The sequence below is a fragment of the Tamandua tetradactyla genome, chromosome 6, assembly GCF_023851605.1.
Source record: "Tamandua tetradactyla isolate mTamTet1 chromosome 6, mTamTet1.pri, whole genome shotgun sequence".
Taxonomy (NCBI): Eukaryota; Metazoa; Chordata; class Mammalia; order Pilosa; family Myrmecophagidae; genus Tamandua; species Tamandua tetradactyla.
Genome location: NC_135332.1, coordinates 49,182,612 through 49,201,112, shown reverse-complemented (window position 1 = coordinate 49,201,112; position 18,501 = coordinate 49,182,612). Strand labels below are relative to the sequence as shown.

At 39.5% G+C, this 18,501-nt stretch overlaps 1 protein-coding gene across 2 annotated transcripts; it reads left to right on the top strand.

Moving 5' to 3' along the window:
* Window positions 1-204: 204 nt before the first annotated feature.
* RNF135 (ring finger protein 135) lies at window positions 205-17,526 on the top strand. 2 transcript variants are annotated; one of them, XM_077165238.1, is made up of 5 exons: window positions 205-592; window positions 2,190-2,319; window positions 4,011-4,127; window positions 12,640-12,726; window positions 13,728-17,526. In XM_077165238.1, the coding sequence occupies exons 1-5, from the start codon at window positions 230-232 to the stop codon at window positions 14,255-14,257; spliced, it is 1,227 nt and encodes a 408-aa protein (XP_077021353.1). In that variant the 5' UTR covers window positions 205-229; the 3' UTR covers window positions 14,258-17,526. The 2 variants fall into 2 exon arrangements, with proteins under 2 accessions (XP_077021353.1, XP_077021354.1); XM_077165239.1 differs by lacking the exon at window positions 2,190-2,319 and having other exon boundaries at window positions 3,965-4,127.
* Window positions 17,527-18,501: the final 975 nt, after the last annotated feature.

Here is an 18,501-nt window from a genome sequence, read left to right as displayed (position 1 = left end):
CAGGAGGCAGTAACTGAGGCTCAACTCTCCCGAAGGAATAAGTAGGTTTCTGCAGAAGCCGAGAAAAGAAAACCGGAAGGACCGGAACAAGAAGGAGACCACGCAAGGGGGAAGGAGACGAGAGAGGAAGAGCGAGGGAGGAGCCAGCGGAGAAATGACTTTGGGCGGGGCGGTCCCCGGCTGAGCCCTGACTTCCGCGTCCTCGCGTCCCAGCCGCGGCTGGGTCAACATGGCGGGCTTCGGCCCGGCTGCCGCTGTCCCGGTGTGGTTGACCGAGGACGACCTGGGCTGCATCATCTGCCACGGTCTCCTCAACTGTCCCGCTACGCTGCCCTGCGGCCACAGCTTCTGCCGCGCCTGCCTGGACGGCCTGTGGGGCGCGTCGGGCGCGGGGCGCCGCTGGTCCTGCCCCACCTGCCGCCAGGGCGCGGCGCAGCAGCCGCGGCTGGGGAAGAACACGCTGCTGCAGGACCTGGCCGACAAGTACAGCCGAGCCGTGCGCGAGCTGGAGGCGGGTCCCGGCCGGGCCCCCAGCCCTGAGCCAGTTCCAGGACCCGGCCCAGCCCCGGGGTCCCCGAGCCACCGCGCACAGGTGCGGGTAGGGCGGTGGATTCCGCAGCTCTTCTCTGGCTCCAACCTTTCCGACCACTTGGTTCGCCACTACTACCCCTCTTGAGTTACTCTTCCATCCTTTCTACTTTTACATTACTTTTCTCAATCTAAAATAGAACCCACTCGTTGGAGAATCTTTGGAAAGTTCAGAAAAGGATAAAGAAGCAGAAAAAGAAAAGCAATCCTACCACAACAATAGCTGCCATACACTTTGGCCTGTTTCCCCGACTCTCCAGCTTTTGCTCATTAAAAAAAAAATAGAGTTGAGATAGCATTGTACAACCGGGATTTGTCCTCTTCTTTTTCATCATAAATACTGTATTATCCCTCAGGCCTGTAAAGCTCTGTAAACATAGATTTTAGTGACTGAATATACTTCCCTTTGGCTTTTAAATTAAAGTGATTGTCTTTGGGTGGTAGGATATTAGATGATGTAAAAAACATTTCTCCTTTCTTGCTTTCTTTGGAATTTGAATTTCCAAATTCACCACGTGTGTATATTTCTTTATGGATGAAATAAGGAATGCACTTATTTCAAAAAGTTGTGAATTTGTCCGTGTGCCTGCATAAGGGCTCCATCTCAGAGTTTCAAATGCCTGATATTTAGGATTGAGCCTGGAAATTTAAGAGCGAAGAGCCTTGACAATACTTGGCCACTTCTCTCTATAAAATAGCCTGATTATGGCTTCCAGAACACCTGCTCCTTTGAGGTCATCAGGGTTTCTTAGATATGAAAAAGGTCCTGGGTCGATTTCAGTTTCTGAGGTCCCAGCATAATTTTAAAAATGAAAAATGCCGAAACGAAGTTATAAAAACTCTGGCTTATTTAGAGTTAGATGATGAACATCCTCTTGTATTTCTGTGATTCTCTGTGTAGGACCCTTTTGGAGGTGATACAGAGTTCTCCATTGAGGTCGGGGCCCAGCTTCTGAGTGTCACCAGGTCTTGATGCCTTCGACAGATGCGAAACTTATTCCCATCCCCAACCAGTCAGCTGAGCAGATTAAGCTCTTAAGTGGAGTTATTTGGCATGCTTATCTGAGTGTTTCTTTAAATGTCAGAGATGTCAGTAAACAAACTAAAAGAGCTTCCATCTGGGAAACTCTTTGAAACCCTTTAAAATCTCCAAGATGCTTTCACAAGAAATAGTTAGGCTGATCCTTTTCACTAAGGAAGAGGAGAGGCCAGGATTGTCACCATTTTTGAAGGACACAGATGCTCCAGCCTGAGCCAAATGCCTTCCATTGTACCACTCACCTGATTGGCTCTGCCTGCCCTCCGAAATCTTCAGGCTCTCTGCACCCTATGTTCTCTCTATCCTCCTCTGCACAAAATAACTGGTGGGTTTTCCTTAGCTCTCATTCCCCATTCCTGGGATGAACTAGGGTACCCTGTTAAGGCCACTGGAAGATCAGTAGAGGGAAATCAGGATGCAAAAGGTTTAGGGAGCTCCCCTCCTCACGTTCTGTACAATAGTTCTTTCATCTTTCGTCTCTTCCTTTATCCTGTGTTTATGGCTCCGTCTGTCAAGTGCTTGGTGCAGGGTCCAGTTGTATGTTCTGATTTTGCTCTTAAAGGTGGTAGCACAGAAGAATAGCACAGACGTTGGTCTGGAGCTGGCAGAGCTGGTGGAGCAGCTTGTGCATATCGTCAGGAGGCTTCAGAGCCAGAGCCCTCTCTCAGAACCTGGGCCAGCCGACGAACCACGTATCCTAGGCACTGTCCTCTCAGCTGGGAGAGGAGAGGATGTGCAAGGGGGTGGGGCTAGAGGTCATTTCTGACTGGGACACCTGAATATGTTTGCAGTTGAAGGATGCAATGTATCTTGATCTTTCACCATGGAACGATTACTAGCAAACATGGACAGTTGGAAATACAGAATGCTTGAAGTAAAGGTGGGAAACTTCAAGTGGTCTAGGTTCCATCCTCATCATTCCACTTAAGGTGCTTCTCAGAGGTCACCAGTGACCTGCAGATACATCCTACAGGCAACCTGGCCCTTACCTTCACTGATCTCAGTATTTGACACAGTAGCCCACACCTTCCCACTCTAAGCTCTCTCTTCCTTTAGTCTGTGGACGCAAGTCTCACAACCTGTCTGGGTAACATCTGTTTGTCCTTCAGCACCCTTCCTCAGGCAAACCTTTGCTGATTTCCTTGAACAAGTCAAATCTCCCCATCAGAAGTCCTTCTGATTCCATGTACCTTTCATTTGTAGCCATTATCCCAGGCATAACTTTGTACCCACTGGAATATAAACTCCACAAGGGAAGGGACCTTGACCTGACCGCTTTTGTTCTTTTTTCACTATTATATCCCCAGGCGCCCTAACACAGTGCTTGGCATATAGTAGGTACCTGACAAATAACTACTAAATGAATGGATGAATGACTGGGTGGTCTTCAGGGATACAGTGTGTTAGGGTGAAAAGTCTGAGGGTCTGACTTTCAGACCTGACTGTGACTTTGCCACTCATGAGTATTATCACCTTGGGCAAGTCGCTTCATCCTTCTGCGTGTCAGGTTCCTACCTGTAAAATAGGAATGACACATGGCCTGCCACTTCACGGATTTGTCGTAAGGATTAAAGGAATTCTTGTATAAGCAATGTGAAGATGTAGGATGATATTATTAAATAAGAAGATTTAGCTAACCTCCATGAACCTCAGCTTCTTCTGTAAAATGGGGATAATTTCATCTACCTTATAAGATTGTTACGCAAATTAGAGATGAGCAGTACCTAGCATGTGGAAAGCTCTGACTAGGTGATGTCTACTACTGTCATTGGTGGAGAGAATGGGAAATGGGTCGTATATGCAAAGTTGGGAAGCAGGTGAGAAGCTATACTGGGGGATAATTGGATCTGAAGTTAAAAGAAAACAGTAAAGAAAAATGGAAAGCAGGGTCTGAATGTAGGCAACATGTTCACATTAGCTCTCGAGAGGCGGCATGATAAAACAACAGTTGGGAAATATTATTATTCTGGCCTCTGAATCTTATCTCAGTGACCACTATAAAGCCCCCAAAAGATGGGCCAAACATTTTTAAACACTTTTTGGCATTACCTAAGGAATCTATGTTCATTATACACAATATTAGAAAATATGTAGCAGTTTAAAGAACAAAAATAAAGTCATCATAACCCCACCATCCTGAAATAACCATTCTTTGATATTTTTGCTGTCCTATATATTATTCCAGATTGTTTTCAATTCACACATTTTGAGGGCTTAATTAAAAACTTGTTAAGAGGTAAATGGGAAATTGCAGGTGGATGGTAGAACTTGAATATAATATTTGATGGATTCCACCAGGGACTTCCATTTATTTATTTTTTAATGATTGATCAATAGGCTTTTTCTTGTGGGATGGACCTTTCCTTGACTCCTCCCAAACCAGTGCCTTCCAAAACATCTGAAGGTGAAATGAGAGACATTCTTAATGCCCTAGAAGAAATCCAGAAGAAATTACGAGAAAACATCGTGTGGAAAGAGGCTCTTGAAGAACAAACACAGGGTGAGTCGGTTTATTTGGTGGAGAAGGATTAATTCTGGAAGTTTGGGTGAAAGAGCAAAGTGCTCCATAGCCTTGTTCTTTGATGACAGGATCTCAGAGCATGGCTTTGTTACTGTGGTGTTGAAAATGAGGTAGGAGTAGGCTGGTGTTTTGGTGGCTGGATATGTTTTTGAATACGATAGATGTGGTGTATCTTGGGCCATTGGTAGATATAAATTCAAAACCTGGCTGTATTTTCTAAGACCCCATAAATGCAGAACCTCGACCTCATTTTGTTATCTTACTGTTCATCTGTATTATCTCTGCTGAGAAGATTCAGAACTAAGCCATTTAAAAATTTTAATGCATAAATATCTTTATTAACGTACATGCAACTTTGTAAATAGTTCTCGATAACATCTATTAAAATAGAATTTCTAGGGAGTGTATTAATAACATTAAACAGTAACAAAGGAGAATGGAACCTTTCTATCTGGACTTTGTAGGTTCTTTTGTTGTTCTCTCCGAATCACGATTGAAAAGCAGTAAAGTTGGCTCATTAGACATTAGCTCTCTGCTCCGTGACCCTGCCTCCTGCTCTCGCCACTTCCAGATTTACATAATTTAGACATACATCTCTTAGAGCATTTTTATTTTTAAATGTGGTTGCTCTGCTTAAAGTATCGTTCCTTATTTAAGTAGAGAAACATGATTCCTTGGCAAAATTTTCTGAAAAAATGATTAGAGAAGAGTTGACTATTTGTTCAAAAAATTAGACTGTATTTTTTTAATTAAAAAATTTTAAATTGTGGTATCATATATACAACAAAAAATTTCCCAATTTTAACTACTTATATGGGTACAGTTCAACAATAGCAGTCACTTTCACAATATTGTGCTATCATCACCACCAACCATTACCAAAACTGTTTCATCAGCCAGAACAGAAACTCTGTACCCATTAGGTAGTAACTCCCCATTCACCCTCCCTACCGATCCCCTGTAACCTGTAATCTATTTTCTGTCTATCTGAATTTGCTCATTCTAGGTATTTCATAAAAGTGAAGTCACACACTATTTGTCCTTTTATGTCTGGCTTATTTCACTCAACATATTGTCTTCAGGGTTTATCCATGTTGTAGCACGTGTCAGAACTTCATTCCTTCTCACTGTTGAATAATATCCCATTGTTTGTATATACCACATTTTGCTGATCCATTCATCTGTTGATGGACACTTGGTTGCTTCCCCCTTTTGGTTCTTGTGAACGATGCTGCTACAAATATTTCTGTACGAATATCTGTTTGAGTCGCTGTTTTCAATTCTTTTGGTTATATACCTGGAAGTGGCATTGCTGGTCATATGGTAATTCTGTGTTTAACTTTCTGAGGACCTCTGAAACTGTTTTCCACAGCAGTTACACTATTTTGCATTCCCACCAGCAATGTGTGAGCAATGTGTATTTCTCCACATCCTCTCCAATACTTGTTAACAACCCCCCCACCCCCCACCCCCGCCTTTTTAAAATAGTAGCTGTTCTAATGTGTGTGAAATGGTATCTCATTGTGGTTTAGATTTCCATTTCCCTAATGGCTAAAAATGTTGAGCATCTTTTCATGTACTTATTGGGCATTTGCATATCTTCCTTGGAGAAATATCAATTTTAGTCTTTTGCCCATTTTTAAATTGGTTTGTTTTTGTTGTTGAGTTATAGTTCTTTATATACCCTGGATATTACACCCCTGTTAAATATATGATTTCCAAATATTTTCTCCCATTCTGTAGGTGATCTTTTCATTTTCTTGATAATATCCTTTGATGTACGAAAGTTTTAAATTTTGATAAAATCTAATTTATTTGTTGTTGTTGTGCTTGTGCTTTCAGTGTAAAGTCTAAGAATCCATTGCCTAATACAAGGTCCTGAAGGTATTTCCTTGTATTTTTGTCTAAGAGTTTTACCATTTTAGTTTTTATATTTAGGTCTCTGATCCATTTTGAGTTAATAAACGTTTTGAGACAAAAGACATTTTTTAGCCTTTTGTCTGTGATATGAGCTGCAAAGTTTATTTCCAGTTTGCCATTTATTTTTTTATTTTGCTTATGGTGGGTTTTATAATGCCATATAGACATTAATAAAATATTTTTATTGATAAATCTTCACACACATACATACCATACATGGTATACAATTGATGGCTCACAATATCATCACAGAGTTGTATATTCATCATCATGATTATTTTTTAGAACATTTACATCACTCCAGAAAAAGAAATAAAAAGAAAAAGGAAAAAACTCATACATACTATGCCCTTCACCCCTTCCTCTCATTGACCACTAGTATTTCTGTCTACCCAATTTATTTTACTCCTTGTCCCCTCTATTATTTATTTATTTTTATCCATATTTTTTTTTAACTCATCTGTCCATACCGTGGATAAAAGGAGCAACAGACACAAGGTTTTCACAATCCCACACTTGCATTGTAAAAGTAATATCATTATACAATCGTCTTCAAGAATCAAGGCTGCTGGGAACAGATCAACACATTTAGGTACTTCCTTCCCTTCAGCCACTCCAATACACCATAAACTAATAAGGAATATCTATATAATGCATAAAAATAACCTTCAGGATAACCTCTCAACTTTGTTTAAAATCTTTCAGCTACTGAAACTTTATTTTGTCTCATTTCTCTCTTCCCCCTTTTGGTCAAGAAGGCTTTCCCAATCCCTTGATACCGAGTCCCGGTTTATCCCTGGATTTCTGTCCCACGTTGCCAGGGAGATTTACAACCCTGGAAGTCATATCCCACTAAGGGGGAGAGCAGTGAGTTCACCTGCTAACTTGGCTTAGAGAGAGAGGCCATATCTGAGCAACAAAAAAGATTCTCTGGGGGTGATTCTTTGGCCTAATTTTAAATAGGTTTAGCCTATCCTTTGTAGGAATAAGTTTCATAGGGGTGAACCCCAAGATTGAGGGCTCAGCCTGTTGATTTGGTTGTTCCCACTACTTTTGAGAATATCAGAAATTCTCCATGTGGGGAAGTTGAATATTTCCTCATATAGGCATTTAAAAAAGTTTTTATGTAGTAAAATTTATCAGTCATTTATTTTACAACTTCTAGATTATAAGTTTTAGTTAGACCTTTGCCACCCCCAAGTTTATAAAGGAATTTGCCTGTGTGTGTGCATGTGCACTTATATATTTTATATTTAAATGTTTGGTTTCATGTTTTAAATTTAAATCTTGGAAATTTATCCTGGTGTGTGACTTAGCGATTTTTAAATAATGTGATTTACATAGCACTACTTTGGGGAAATAAATCTCTGATATCATTTTTATATTTAAACTATGTTGCACTGCTTAAAATGTCATTCCTTATTTAGCTGGAGAAACATGATTCCCTGAGAAATGTTATCAATTTCTGTGATTATTTAAGTATACATTTTAAGGGTTTTCTGTAAATGTAACTTAGAAAATGATATTTTTCTGAGTATGTCCTTGTAATAATAGTATGCTTCTTTCTCTGTGGTTATTTTTGTTGATTATTTGGGCTAGTCAGGAACATTTTAAAAATGCATGATCTAGGTATATCCCTACTTCCTGAAACATCATTCTCTAAAGTTTTCATGAACTTGTTTTTGTTTTTTTTTTTTTGCATGGCAGCGAGAATTCTGCCACTGAGCCACCATTGCATTGCCCTTCATGAACTTGTTTTTAAGACAACAGATTAGTTGTTAAGTCAGCTCTTTGTCTCATCACAGTTACTTCCTTTGACCCTGTGTAAGTGCAGTATACCATGAGCTATGTGGAAATCAAACAACCTAGACCAAACAGTTTTTCTCAAGATGTGATTCTCTGCATCAGACTCCTGTAGGGGCACAAATCAGAATGCAGATTCCAGGGCCTGGTTTAGTACTGAATCAGCATCTCTGGGAGTGAACCCAGGAATCTGCATTTTTTTAATACTTTTTCCAGGGAATTTTGATGCACAGTAAAATTTTAAGAATGACTTCTGATGCAGCATTCCCAGAAGGGGTGATTATTTGTGTTAGTCAGGGCTCTCTAGGGAAACAAAACCAACAGGAGATATCTAAATATGATGAGATTTTTATAGGAATTGTCTCACATGACTGTGGGGATGGGGATGTCCAAATTCCATAAGGCAGGCTACAAGCTGCGGACTTTGATCAAAGTTTGCGATGAGTTCCCCAGGAGAAGAGGAATTCTCTCTTGTGACTGCTGAGATCATCACTCCTGTTAAAGCCTTCGACGGACTGGGTGAAACTTCTCTTATTGAAGGCAGTCTCCTCAGCTGATTGTGAATATAATCAAGCATAGATGTAGGCAACTTGCTGTTGATTTAAGTTGACAAGATAGCCTCACAGAAACAGTCAGGCCAGTGCTTGCTTGATCAAACAACTGGACACCATAACCTGGCCAAGATGACAATGAACTTAACCATCACAATTTGAAATATAACTTGGGGGAGGTAATTTTACACAGAGATTTTCTATTAAAAAAGAATAGTGCTTATAAGAGATCTGTTCCAGAAATTTTAAAATGCCCAAGGGAACCTAGCTACTTTAAAAGAAGAAAAAGCTTGTGGCTTTTAGTACATAAATAAGATTCTTTAGACTCTATTATAAGGAAACTTTTTAATAATTAAGCTTATATAACAAGTATTTCTATAAAATCAATGGCTTAATGAAAACATTTTTTTCTTTAGCAAAACCCATCTAGTTTATACCCAAAGAGATTAAACTATCAGAAAACTTTCTTTATAGTTACCAGTATTTTGCTTAATAGTCACTCAGCATTTATGGAATGAATATGTAATTTTTTTCTAAGTATTTTTAAAGTAAGAATCAGTCAAGTGTTGATTAATTTTTCCAGTCAATTGGAGAAAAAAGTGTGAATGTAAGATATAAAAAAATTACTCTAGCAGGTCTTGCAAACATTAAAAAAGAAACCAAAAAACCATGACTAACAGTAAGTAAAATTTTGTTAGCTATGGAGAACCGTGGTATCTGCCTGAATTCTGAGAATAACCTCGTGAAGGGCAGCCTTCCTGCCCTCATGACGTCAGTGTCCACAGCCCACACCCTACACAGACTACCTCTTCTTGGTCTGACTATTGGATTCATTTGGTGCTGCTGTCACCTCATGGTACAAATGAGGGCAGATTTCACGTTCAGACTCTGTGCTCTGGGCTTTCCCTCACTTTTTCTTTGACCTAATATGGTCATGGCGATCCAGCACACGCAGTTGCATTAAACTGAAAATTAAACTTGAGTGTATCAAGAGGCAATTAGAAAGAGTCTGCCATTGAGGTGAATCTCACCAACTCATGTTACCCAGTTTATATGGCAAAGTTTAATGCATTGATATGGAGTCCCAGGTATTCTGGGTATCAGCATGCTGCAATTCCCTGGTACTATGTTAGTTTATTCATTTGATACATGCACCAAATATCTCCTATTACTTGGGCCTGGGCTTGTAGCTTAGGACAAGTTCCCCGCCAGCAAAGAACTTAGTGCTTAGTGGGGAAACAGTAAAGAAACCTAGAGTGAGTACATGAGGCTGGACATACCTGGGCTAGATGTATTGCTTGATAAAGGCCCAAGCTTTAAAAATGTGCTGATGGGTGGCCCCAATTAAGACGGTGGAGTGAAAAGCTTCTGGGCTTCATCCTCCCACAGAACCTTTGAACGACCAGCAGAAACTGGCAGAGACATCTTTCTCAAAGCTCTGGTGGTAGAATGCTCACCTTCCATGCAGGACCTGGGTTCAATTCCCAGCCCATGCACTTTCCAAACCAACAGCCAGACAATTCAATAAATGGTGCTGCAATAGTGGGATACTCACATGGAAAAAGAATGAAATGTGACCCCCACCATACAGCATACCAAAAAAAGTGAAGGCAATTAAACACTTCTGTGCATCAAAGAACTTCATCAAGAAAGTAGAAAGACAGCCTACACAATGGGAGACAATATTTGGAAATGACATATCAGATAAAGGTCTAGTATCCAGAATTTATAAAGAGATTGTCCAACTCAACAACAAAAAGACAGCCAACCCAACTACAAAATGGGAAAAATACTTGAACAGACACCTATCAGATGAGGAAATACAAATGGCCAAAAGGCACATGAAAAGATGCTCAATGTCCCTGGCCATTAGAGAAATGCAAATCAAAACACAATGAGATATCATCTCACACCCACCAGAATGGCCATTATCAACAAAACAAAAAATGACAAGTGCTGGAGAGGATGCAGAGAAAGAGGCACACTTATCCACTGTTGGTGGGAATGTCAAATGGTGCAACCACTGTGGAAGGCAGTTTGGCAGTTCCTCAAAAAGCTGAATATAGAATTGCCATACGACCCAGCAATACCATTGCTGGGTATCTACTCAAAGGACTTAAGGGCAAAGACACAAACGGACATTTGCACACCAATGTTTATAGCAGCGTTATTTACAATTGCAAAGAGATGGAAACAGCCAAAATGTCCATCAACAGACGAGTGGCTAAACAAACTGTGGTATATACATACGATGGAATATTATGCAGCTTTAAGACAGAATAAACTTATGAAGCATGTAATAACATGGATGGACCTAGAGAACATTATGCTGAGTGAGTCTAGCCAAAAACTAAAGGACAAATACTGTATGGTCCCACTGATGTGAACCGACATTTGAGAATAAACTTGGAATATGTCATTGGTAACAGAGTCCAGCAGGAGTTAGAAACAGGGTAAGATAATGGGTGATTGGAGCTGATGGGATACAGACTGTGCAACAGGACTAGATACAAAAACTCAAAAATGGACAGCACAATAATACCTAATTGTAAAGTAATCATGTTAAAACACTGAATGAAGCTGCATCTGAGCTATAGGTTTTTTTTTGTCTGTCTGTTTGTTTGTTTGTCTTTTTTTTTGTACTATTATTTTTATTTTTTCTCTATATTAACATTCTATATCTTTTTCTGTTGTTTTGCTAGTTCTTCTTCTAAATCGATGCAAATGTACTAAGAAATGATGATCATGCATCTATGTGATGATATTAAGAATTACTGATTGCATATGTAGAATGGAATGATTTCTAAATGTTGGGTTAATTTCTTTTTTTTCTTTAATTAATAAAAAAAAAAATTTTTTTTTAAAAAAGTGAAGGCAGGGTTAAGACATTCCCAGATAACAAAAGCTGAGGGAGTTTGTCACGATCAGACCAGCGCTATGAGAAATGCTAACGGGAGTGCTACAGGTTGAAAGGAAAGGACACAGACAATTGATAGTAGCCGTAGGGAGAAATGAAGCTCTCCAACAATGATAATGATATGGATAAATATAAATACCAATACGATTTTTTTCTGTAGCTCTACTGTTTATATCCTAAAGGATCTAAAAGGCAAATATAAGAATGAGATGATAAATCAATAGTTTTAGACTCATCATGTATAAATATATAAATCGTGACAAGAACTACATAAAGGTGGGGGGACAGAAAGGTATAGGAGCATAGTTAATATGTGCTATTGAAATTGTTAAGTTGGTATTAAAAGAAAATGAGATTGTATTAGATTTAGGGTGTTAAATTTAAACCACATGGTACCCACAAAGAAAATATCAGAGAATAGGCAAACCCATCGAGACTGTAAGTAGAGTATGTAATTAAGTGAAGGGCAAGGGCAATGAAATGAGTTAATGCAAAATGAATATAGGGGTTTTGTTTGAGGTGAAGGGAAAGTTCTAGTAGTGGACAGTTGGGGGGTGTGGTACGTAACCTTGTGAATGTGATTGATCCCACTGAATAGCATGCTTGGGAGAGGTTTTAATGGGAAGATTTATGTTGTATATATGATTCCACAATTTTAAAAAAAGAAAGATAAACTAAAGAGATAATGAAAATTAAATGCAATACATGATCCTGGATGGAACCCAAGAATGGAGGAGAAAAGGCTAAAAGGGACATTATTGGGACATAAGAAAAAATCGATATATAGAATGTCAGCTTTATGTCAGCATTGAAGTTCTTGAAATTGGTGACTGCACTAAGTGATTGATTGCATGAGTGACTGTCCTTGTTCATAGGAAATGTGCATGGAAGTATTATGTGTTCAAGGAGTATAATGTATGCACCCTGCTCTCAAATATTCAGAAAGTGGATGGGTGGATGGATGGATAGGTAAATGGTAGTAGATAGATAGTAGATAGATATTTAGATGGATAGATAGATAGAAATAATTATACAAACAAAGGTAGTAAAATATTAACATTAGTTGGTGGATCTGGGTTTCTAAGGGGATGGGGGCATGTTGTAGTTCTGTTTGAGTTTGTATTATTTTTGCAATGTCCTGTAAGTTTGACATTATTTCAAAATAATTTTCTTTCAATGTGCTAATGATGAAGGAGACAAGCTGTGTGACCTGATCAGAATGTTTAGATATCTTCTGCTTACCTTTTTCTGATGGGATATCCCCCATCCCTCTTTGGTTTCTTTTCTTATTCCTAAATAGAACTCCTGGAATCTCCATCTTCCTCCCCTTGCCCACTGCCTGACCAGAGCCACCCTGCCCCTAGGAGGTCATCCCAGTTTGCTCAATGTAAGTATGTGGTTTACTTCAAACTTGGTTTAGCCTGCTGCAGAGAGGAACTGGGTGGAAGGCTATGTCTCTCTCCCTGCTGCTAAGGCCACTCGCTGGCTTCCACATTTGCTTCTCCCAGCCCATGGAGTGTGGATTATAAAGGTAAGAACTCCCATAATCTCAAATCCCAAGCTAAGTCAGATCCATGAGCACTTAGAACCCAGGCAACCTTTGGACATCCTTGCTGGGATCAGCACTTACAGCCAACTACTCACTCCCCAACGTGGTTAGGTACTGCTGCTGTCTCCATCTGGGGCAGTCCTCAGGGGCATGCATCCTGGAGCCAGACTGCTTGGGTTTGAATCTCAGTACTCCATTCACTAGCTGTGTGATCTTGGACAAGTCACTTAACCGCTTAGAGCTTCAGGTCCCTCACCTGTAAAATGGAGATAGTAACAGCAGTGCCCTCATGGGATGATCATGAGGATTAAATGAGTGAATGTCTGCAAAGCACCTAGACTGGTAAATGTTATGTAAGTGTTAGGAAATATTTATTTACTCAGTAGGAGACAGTATGTATGAAATATTAAAAAAATGAATAAGATATTCACTTTTAATGAATGGTTCTTAATGAGGAATTTTAAGTTTAGCAAGAGTGATATAAATAGCTGTGGGTGTAAATCCTTGTATGACAAGTTGAAGGTGTTAAGTATCATGAGAGAAGAATAGGTAAAGCACTAGGAGTGTTGAAAAAAGCAAGAGTTGACTTTTCACTGGGTAAGATTCAGAGGGGTTTCCTGAAAGATGGCTAAGGTTGGTAGAAATCAAGATGGTCAAGGACCATTGTTAGTAGAATGTTAGGGGTTTGTGTAGAAAAATGCAAGTTGTTATACTAATTTTAATGCCAGTCTAAGCCAAACATTATTACACTCAAATACAAGGCTAATTATCCTCTATTGAAAACCTCTCAGTATGAGCAATCCAAAACTGGCTGGTCATATTCTTATTTTTTACCCCAGGGGCCATCAACCCAACCTTTGACCTGGGGAGCCTGTCCTGTAGCCTGGAGGTGTCCAATGATGGCCAGACCGTGACTGTGTCACACTTCCCACAGCCCTATCCCTGGAGTCGACAGAGGTTTGCAACCTGCCAGGTCTTATGTTCCCAGGCCCTGTCCTCTGGGAAGAAGTACTGGGAAGTAGACACTCGGCATTGTAGCCACTGGGCAGTTGGGGTGGCTTCCAGGGAGATGAGCCGCGACCAGATCCTGGGAAGGACGAGGGACTCCTGGTGTGTGGAGTGGAAGGGGAATAGTCAGCTCTCTGCGTGGCACATGAAGAAGGAAACTGTCCTTGGCACCGACAGGCCTGGGGTGGTGGGCATCTGGCTGGACCTTGAGGTGGAAAAGCTTGCCTTCTACACAGTGGCTGATCAGGAGAAGCTTCTGTTTGAGTGCTCAGTCTCTGCCTCCGGTCCTCTGCACCCTGCATTCTGGCTGTATGGCTTACATCCTGGAAACTTACTGATTATAAAGCAAGTAAAGGCATAGATAGAGTCCATGGTGCTGCTAGAACAAGTGGTTTCCCGGTCTCTCTCTCTGCCTTCAAGTAGGATGGCAATGCAACCTAAGCATCCCACTTCTGAGGTTAAAGGGCCTGTATTAGTTATCAAGCCTTGCATAATAATATTAATACAAACTTACCAGCTTAAAACAACACAGTGTTGGGTACATGGATAGTTCAATGGTTAGAATGCCCACCTTTCATGCGGGAGACCCGGGTTCGATTCCCAGACCATGCACCACCACCACCCCCCAAAAGAACAGTGTTTTCTCACAGTGTCTATGGGTTGGGAGTTAGGGAATGACATAGCTGAGTCTTCTGCTCTGGAGCCTCACAAGCTGCAGTTAAGGTGTCATCTGGGGCTGCAGCTCACAAAGTTGGCGGGAGACCCAGGTTCAATTCCCAGACCATACGTCCCCCCCAAAAAAAACCAAACAGTGTTTTCTCACAGTGGCTGTGGATTGGGAATTGGGGAATGACATAGCTGAGTCTTCTGCTCTGGAGTCTCACAAGCTGCAGCCTAGGTGTCCTCTGGGGCTGCAGCTCACAAAGTTGTTGGCAATATTCACTTCCTTGGGGTTGTTGGACCGAGGGCCTCAGTTTCTTCTGGCTGTAGACTGCTCCCACTTCTTTACCTCATGGGCCTTCACAACATAGCTGCTTGATTGCTCAATGCTAGCTAGGGAGAGAGTCTCCAAGCAAGATAGACATTACAATCTTTATAATGCAATCGCACCCATGTAATCGCATGTATCCCATCTCCTTTGTTGTATTCTATTGGTTAGCAGCGAGTCACTGGTCCTATCCACACTCAGTGGGAGGGGACTGCACAAGGCACAAATACCAGGAGAGGAGTTCACAAGGGCCACATTAGGGTCTGTCTGCCACAGTGCTTTCTTACTTGGTTTCCACCCCAATTTTTTTAAATTTAATTTTTGTAATTGTGGCAAAATATATGTAACATAAAATGTACCAGTTGAATCATCTGTAAGTATACAATGAACTAAGTACCTTCACAATGTTGTACCACCGCCATGAAACTCTGAACCCTTTAAACAATAACTCGCCCCAGCCCTTGGTAACCTCTCATCTACTTTCTGTCTTTATGAGTTTGCCTATTCTAGATATTTCCTTTAAGTGAGATTATACAATATTTGCCCTTTTGTGTCTGGCTTATTTCACTTTACATAATGCCTTCATGGTCATCCATGTTGCAGCATGTATTAGAACATCTTTCCTTTTTATGGCTGAATAATATCTCATTGTATGGTTATACCATATTTTGTTTATCTGCTCATCTGTTGATGGACATTGGGTTGTTTTCACTTCTTGGCTATTGTGAATAATACTGCATTTAACACTGGTGTACCAATATATGTTTGAATCTCAATTTTCAGCTCTTTTGAGCATATACCTAGAAGTGGAATTACTGGGTCATGTGGTAATTCTATGTTTAACTTTGAGGAATCACTAAATTGTTCTCCCCCATCAATTTATGAGGTTCCTATTTCTTGCATCCTCACCAACATTTGTAATTTTCCGGTTTTTAAATAATGGACATTGTTAATAGGTGTGTAGTAGTCTTTACCCATTTTTAAATTGGGTTGTTTGTCTTTTTGCTGTTGAGTTGTAGGAGTTCTTTATATATTGGAGATACTAGTCCCTTATAAGATAGATAATTTGCAGTTATTTTCTCCTGTTGTGTCTCCCCCTATTTTTAAAATAATTTTATTATATAACAAAATAGATACAGAAAGCTATGTAAAATAATGTAGAGCTTAATAAATAATTATAAGAATACACCTTTATAACTACTACTCAGATCAAGAAATAAACCTTGCTACTATCCTAAGAATTCTTTCATGAGCCTCACCCCATTCACAAAGCCCTCCCTCTGCCCAAAAGGTATCACCATCCTGACGTTTACAATAATCACCTCCTTGCATTTTTTTTTTTCAGAGTTTTATCACACACATAAATATGTATCCCTAGCCAGGATAGTTTAGTCTTGCTTAGTTTTTTAAAAAACTAATAACTCTCTTTTTAACAGCTTTGTTGTTATAAAATTTACATACCATAAAATTCACCCATTTAAAGTGGAAAAATTAATGTTTTTTAGTATATTTACAAAGTTGTCCAACCATCACCATAATCTTCCTTTAGAACATTTTTATCACCCTCAAAAAGAAACCTCATACCATTTGCAGCTGATATATCAATAAAGCCTGTGAATCTATAGCTTCTTCTTTATCCCTTTCTTTTCCTTAATTTATCTGTAGAAAGACTCCAGGGTAGATCAGCACCTTTTTCGAAGGGGTAGAGATTAGACTCTTGGACTGAGTTAAGAATGGGTCTTGTCACACAACCCAGCCAGGCAACCTTTTGACAGTGCATTTAGCCTCTCTTTGCTGCACCATTTTACCTTTCCACTATCAGTGTATGGGAGATCCTCTCCAACATTTGTTTGTTTGTTTTGTTTTCTGTTTTTAATAATAGCCATCCTAGTGGGTATGAAGTGATATCTGATTATGGCTTTGCTTTGTGTTTCCCTAATGGCTAATGATGTTGAGCATCTTTGCATATCCTTATCCATTAGTTGTTTTTTTTTTTAATTTGTTTTTTTGCATGAGCAGGCACCGAGAATCGAACCCCGGTCTTCGGCATGACAGGTGAGAACTCTGCCTGCTGAATCACCATGGCCTGCCCTCCATTAGTTTTTAATTACTCAGTTAATCAGTACATTCTTGTTAAAATTCAAAAATTTAAAATAAAGGGTAAAAGTTACAAAATTGCATATGTAATACTTAGTTTGTACATATTTGCAACTGTATATATGATTTTATATCCTATTTTTTCACTTATTTTGTAAAAATACTTTTTCACATCTTTAATAGCCAATTTTAATGACTGCAAAAATTTTAGTTTATTTCATATTTAATATATCTATTTTCTTTCAGTTTTATATTTTTCCATTTTTAACTTGCATAATATTGCCATAAACAATTTATATTATATAGATATAATCCTCTTTTCTCTTGAATTATTTTAATTCAAATTAAATTAATATAAAAATATTTAATATTTAATTTTGGTGATTTCTGCAGAGGTAAACAGAAATTGTAAATTTTCTATCCTACTTGGAATTTTTTGTTTTACAAAAATATCCTATAACCTAAAAATTTTTCAGTATCATTGGCTTGTATAAATCAGCAAAAAATTGTAATGGCTCTAGAGTGATTAAAAATTACGTTGAATGCATTTTTGCCTTTTGTTCTAGTTTGCTAGCTGCTGGAATGCAATATACCAGAAATGGAATGGTTTTTAAAAGGGAGAATTTAATGAGTTGCTAGTTTACTGTTCTGAGGCCGAGAAAATATCCCAATTAAAACAAGTCTAAAGAAATGTCCAATCAAAGGCATCCAGGGAAAGATACCTTGGTTCAAGAAGGCCAATGAAGTTCAAGGTTTCTCTCGCAAGTGAGAAGGCACATGGTGAACACAGTCAGGGCTTCACTCTCAGCTGGAAGGGCACATGGCGGGCGAACATGGCGTCATCTGCTAGCTTTCTCTCCTGGCTTCTGGTTTCATGAAGTTCCCCGGGAGGCATTTTCCTTTTTCATCTCCAAAGGTCGCTGGCTGGTGGACACTCTGCTTCGTGGTGCTCTCTGAATCTCTCATTCTCCAAAATGTTTCCTCTTTTATAGGACTTCAGAAACTAATCAAGACCCACTCAAATGGGTGGAGACATGTCATCACCTAATCGAGCTTAACAACCACTCTTGACTAAATCACATCAACCAGGGAGATGATCTCATTACAGTTTCAAATATACAGTATTGAATAGGGATTATTCTACCTTTATGAAATGGGATTTATATTAAAACATGGCTTTTCTTAGGGGACATGCTTCCTTTCAAACCAGCACACCTTTCGTAGCTACAATGTGGATGGGCAGGGTAGGCATATGCTCTTGGACAGGTAATGCAAATTAGCCAATGAATTCCAGAGGGGGGAAATGCAGCTGCTATGGGTGATATATTAAGGGCTGTGATAAATGTTTTACTGGCATTATTTTATTTATTTATTTATTTATTTATTTTTTCTCTAAAGGAGTTTATTGTGGATATCACTATGGAAAAGACAGTCACAAAGAGGTTTACCCACCTAAGGTGGGAGTGCTGAAGGATTTGTAGCCTTCTTTTTTTATTATTATTAATTTTTAAAAAATTTAC

Bases quoted from the DNA above. Each gene is read 5' to 3' on its own strand.
- RNF135 (XM_077165238.1), top strand. From the start codon at position 230: ATGGCGGGCTTCGGCCCGGCTGCCGCTGTCCCGGTGTGGTTGACCGAG. The intron at 593-2,189 runs GTGCGGGTAGGG...TTGCTCTTAAAG, and splicing joins CCCCGAGCCACCGCGCACAG to GTGGTAGCACAGAAGAATAG. The intron at 2,320-4,010 runs GTATCCTAGGCA...CTCCCAAACCAG, and splicing joins TGGGCCAGCCGACGAACCAC to TGCCTTCCAAAACATCTGAA.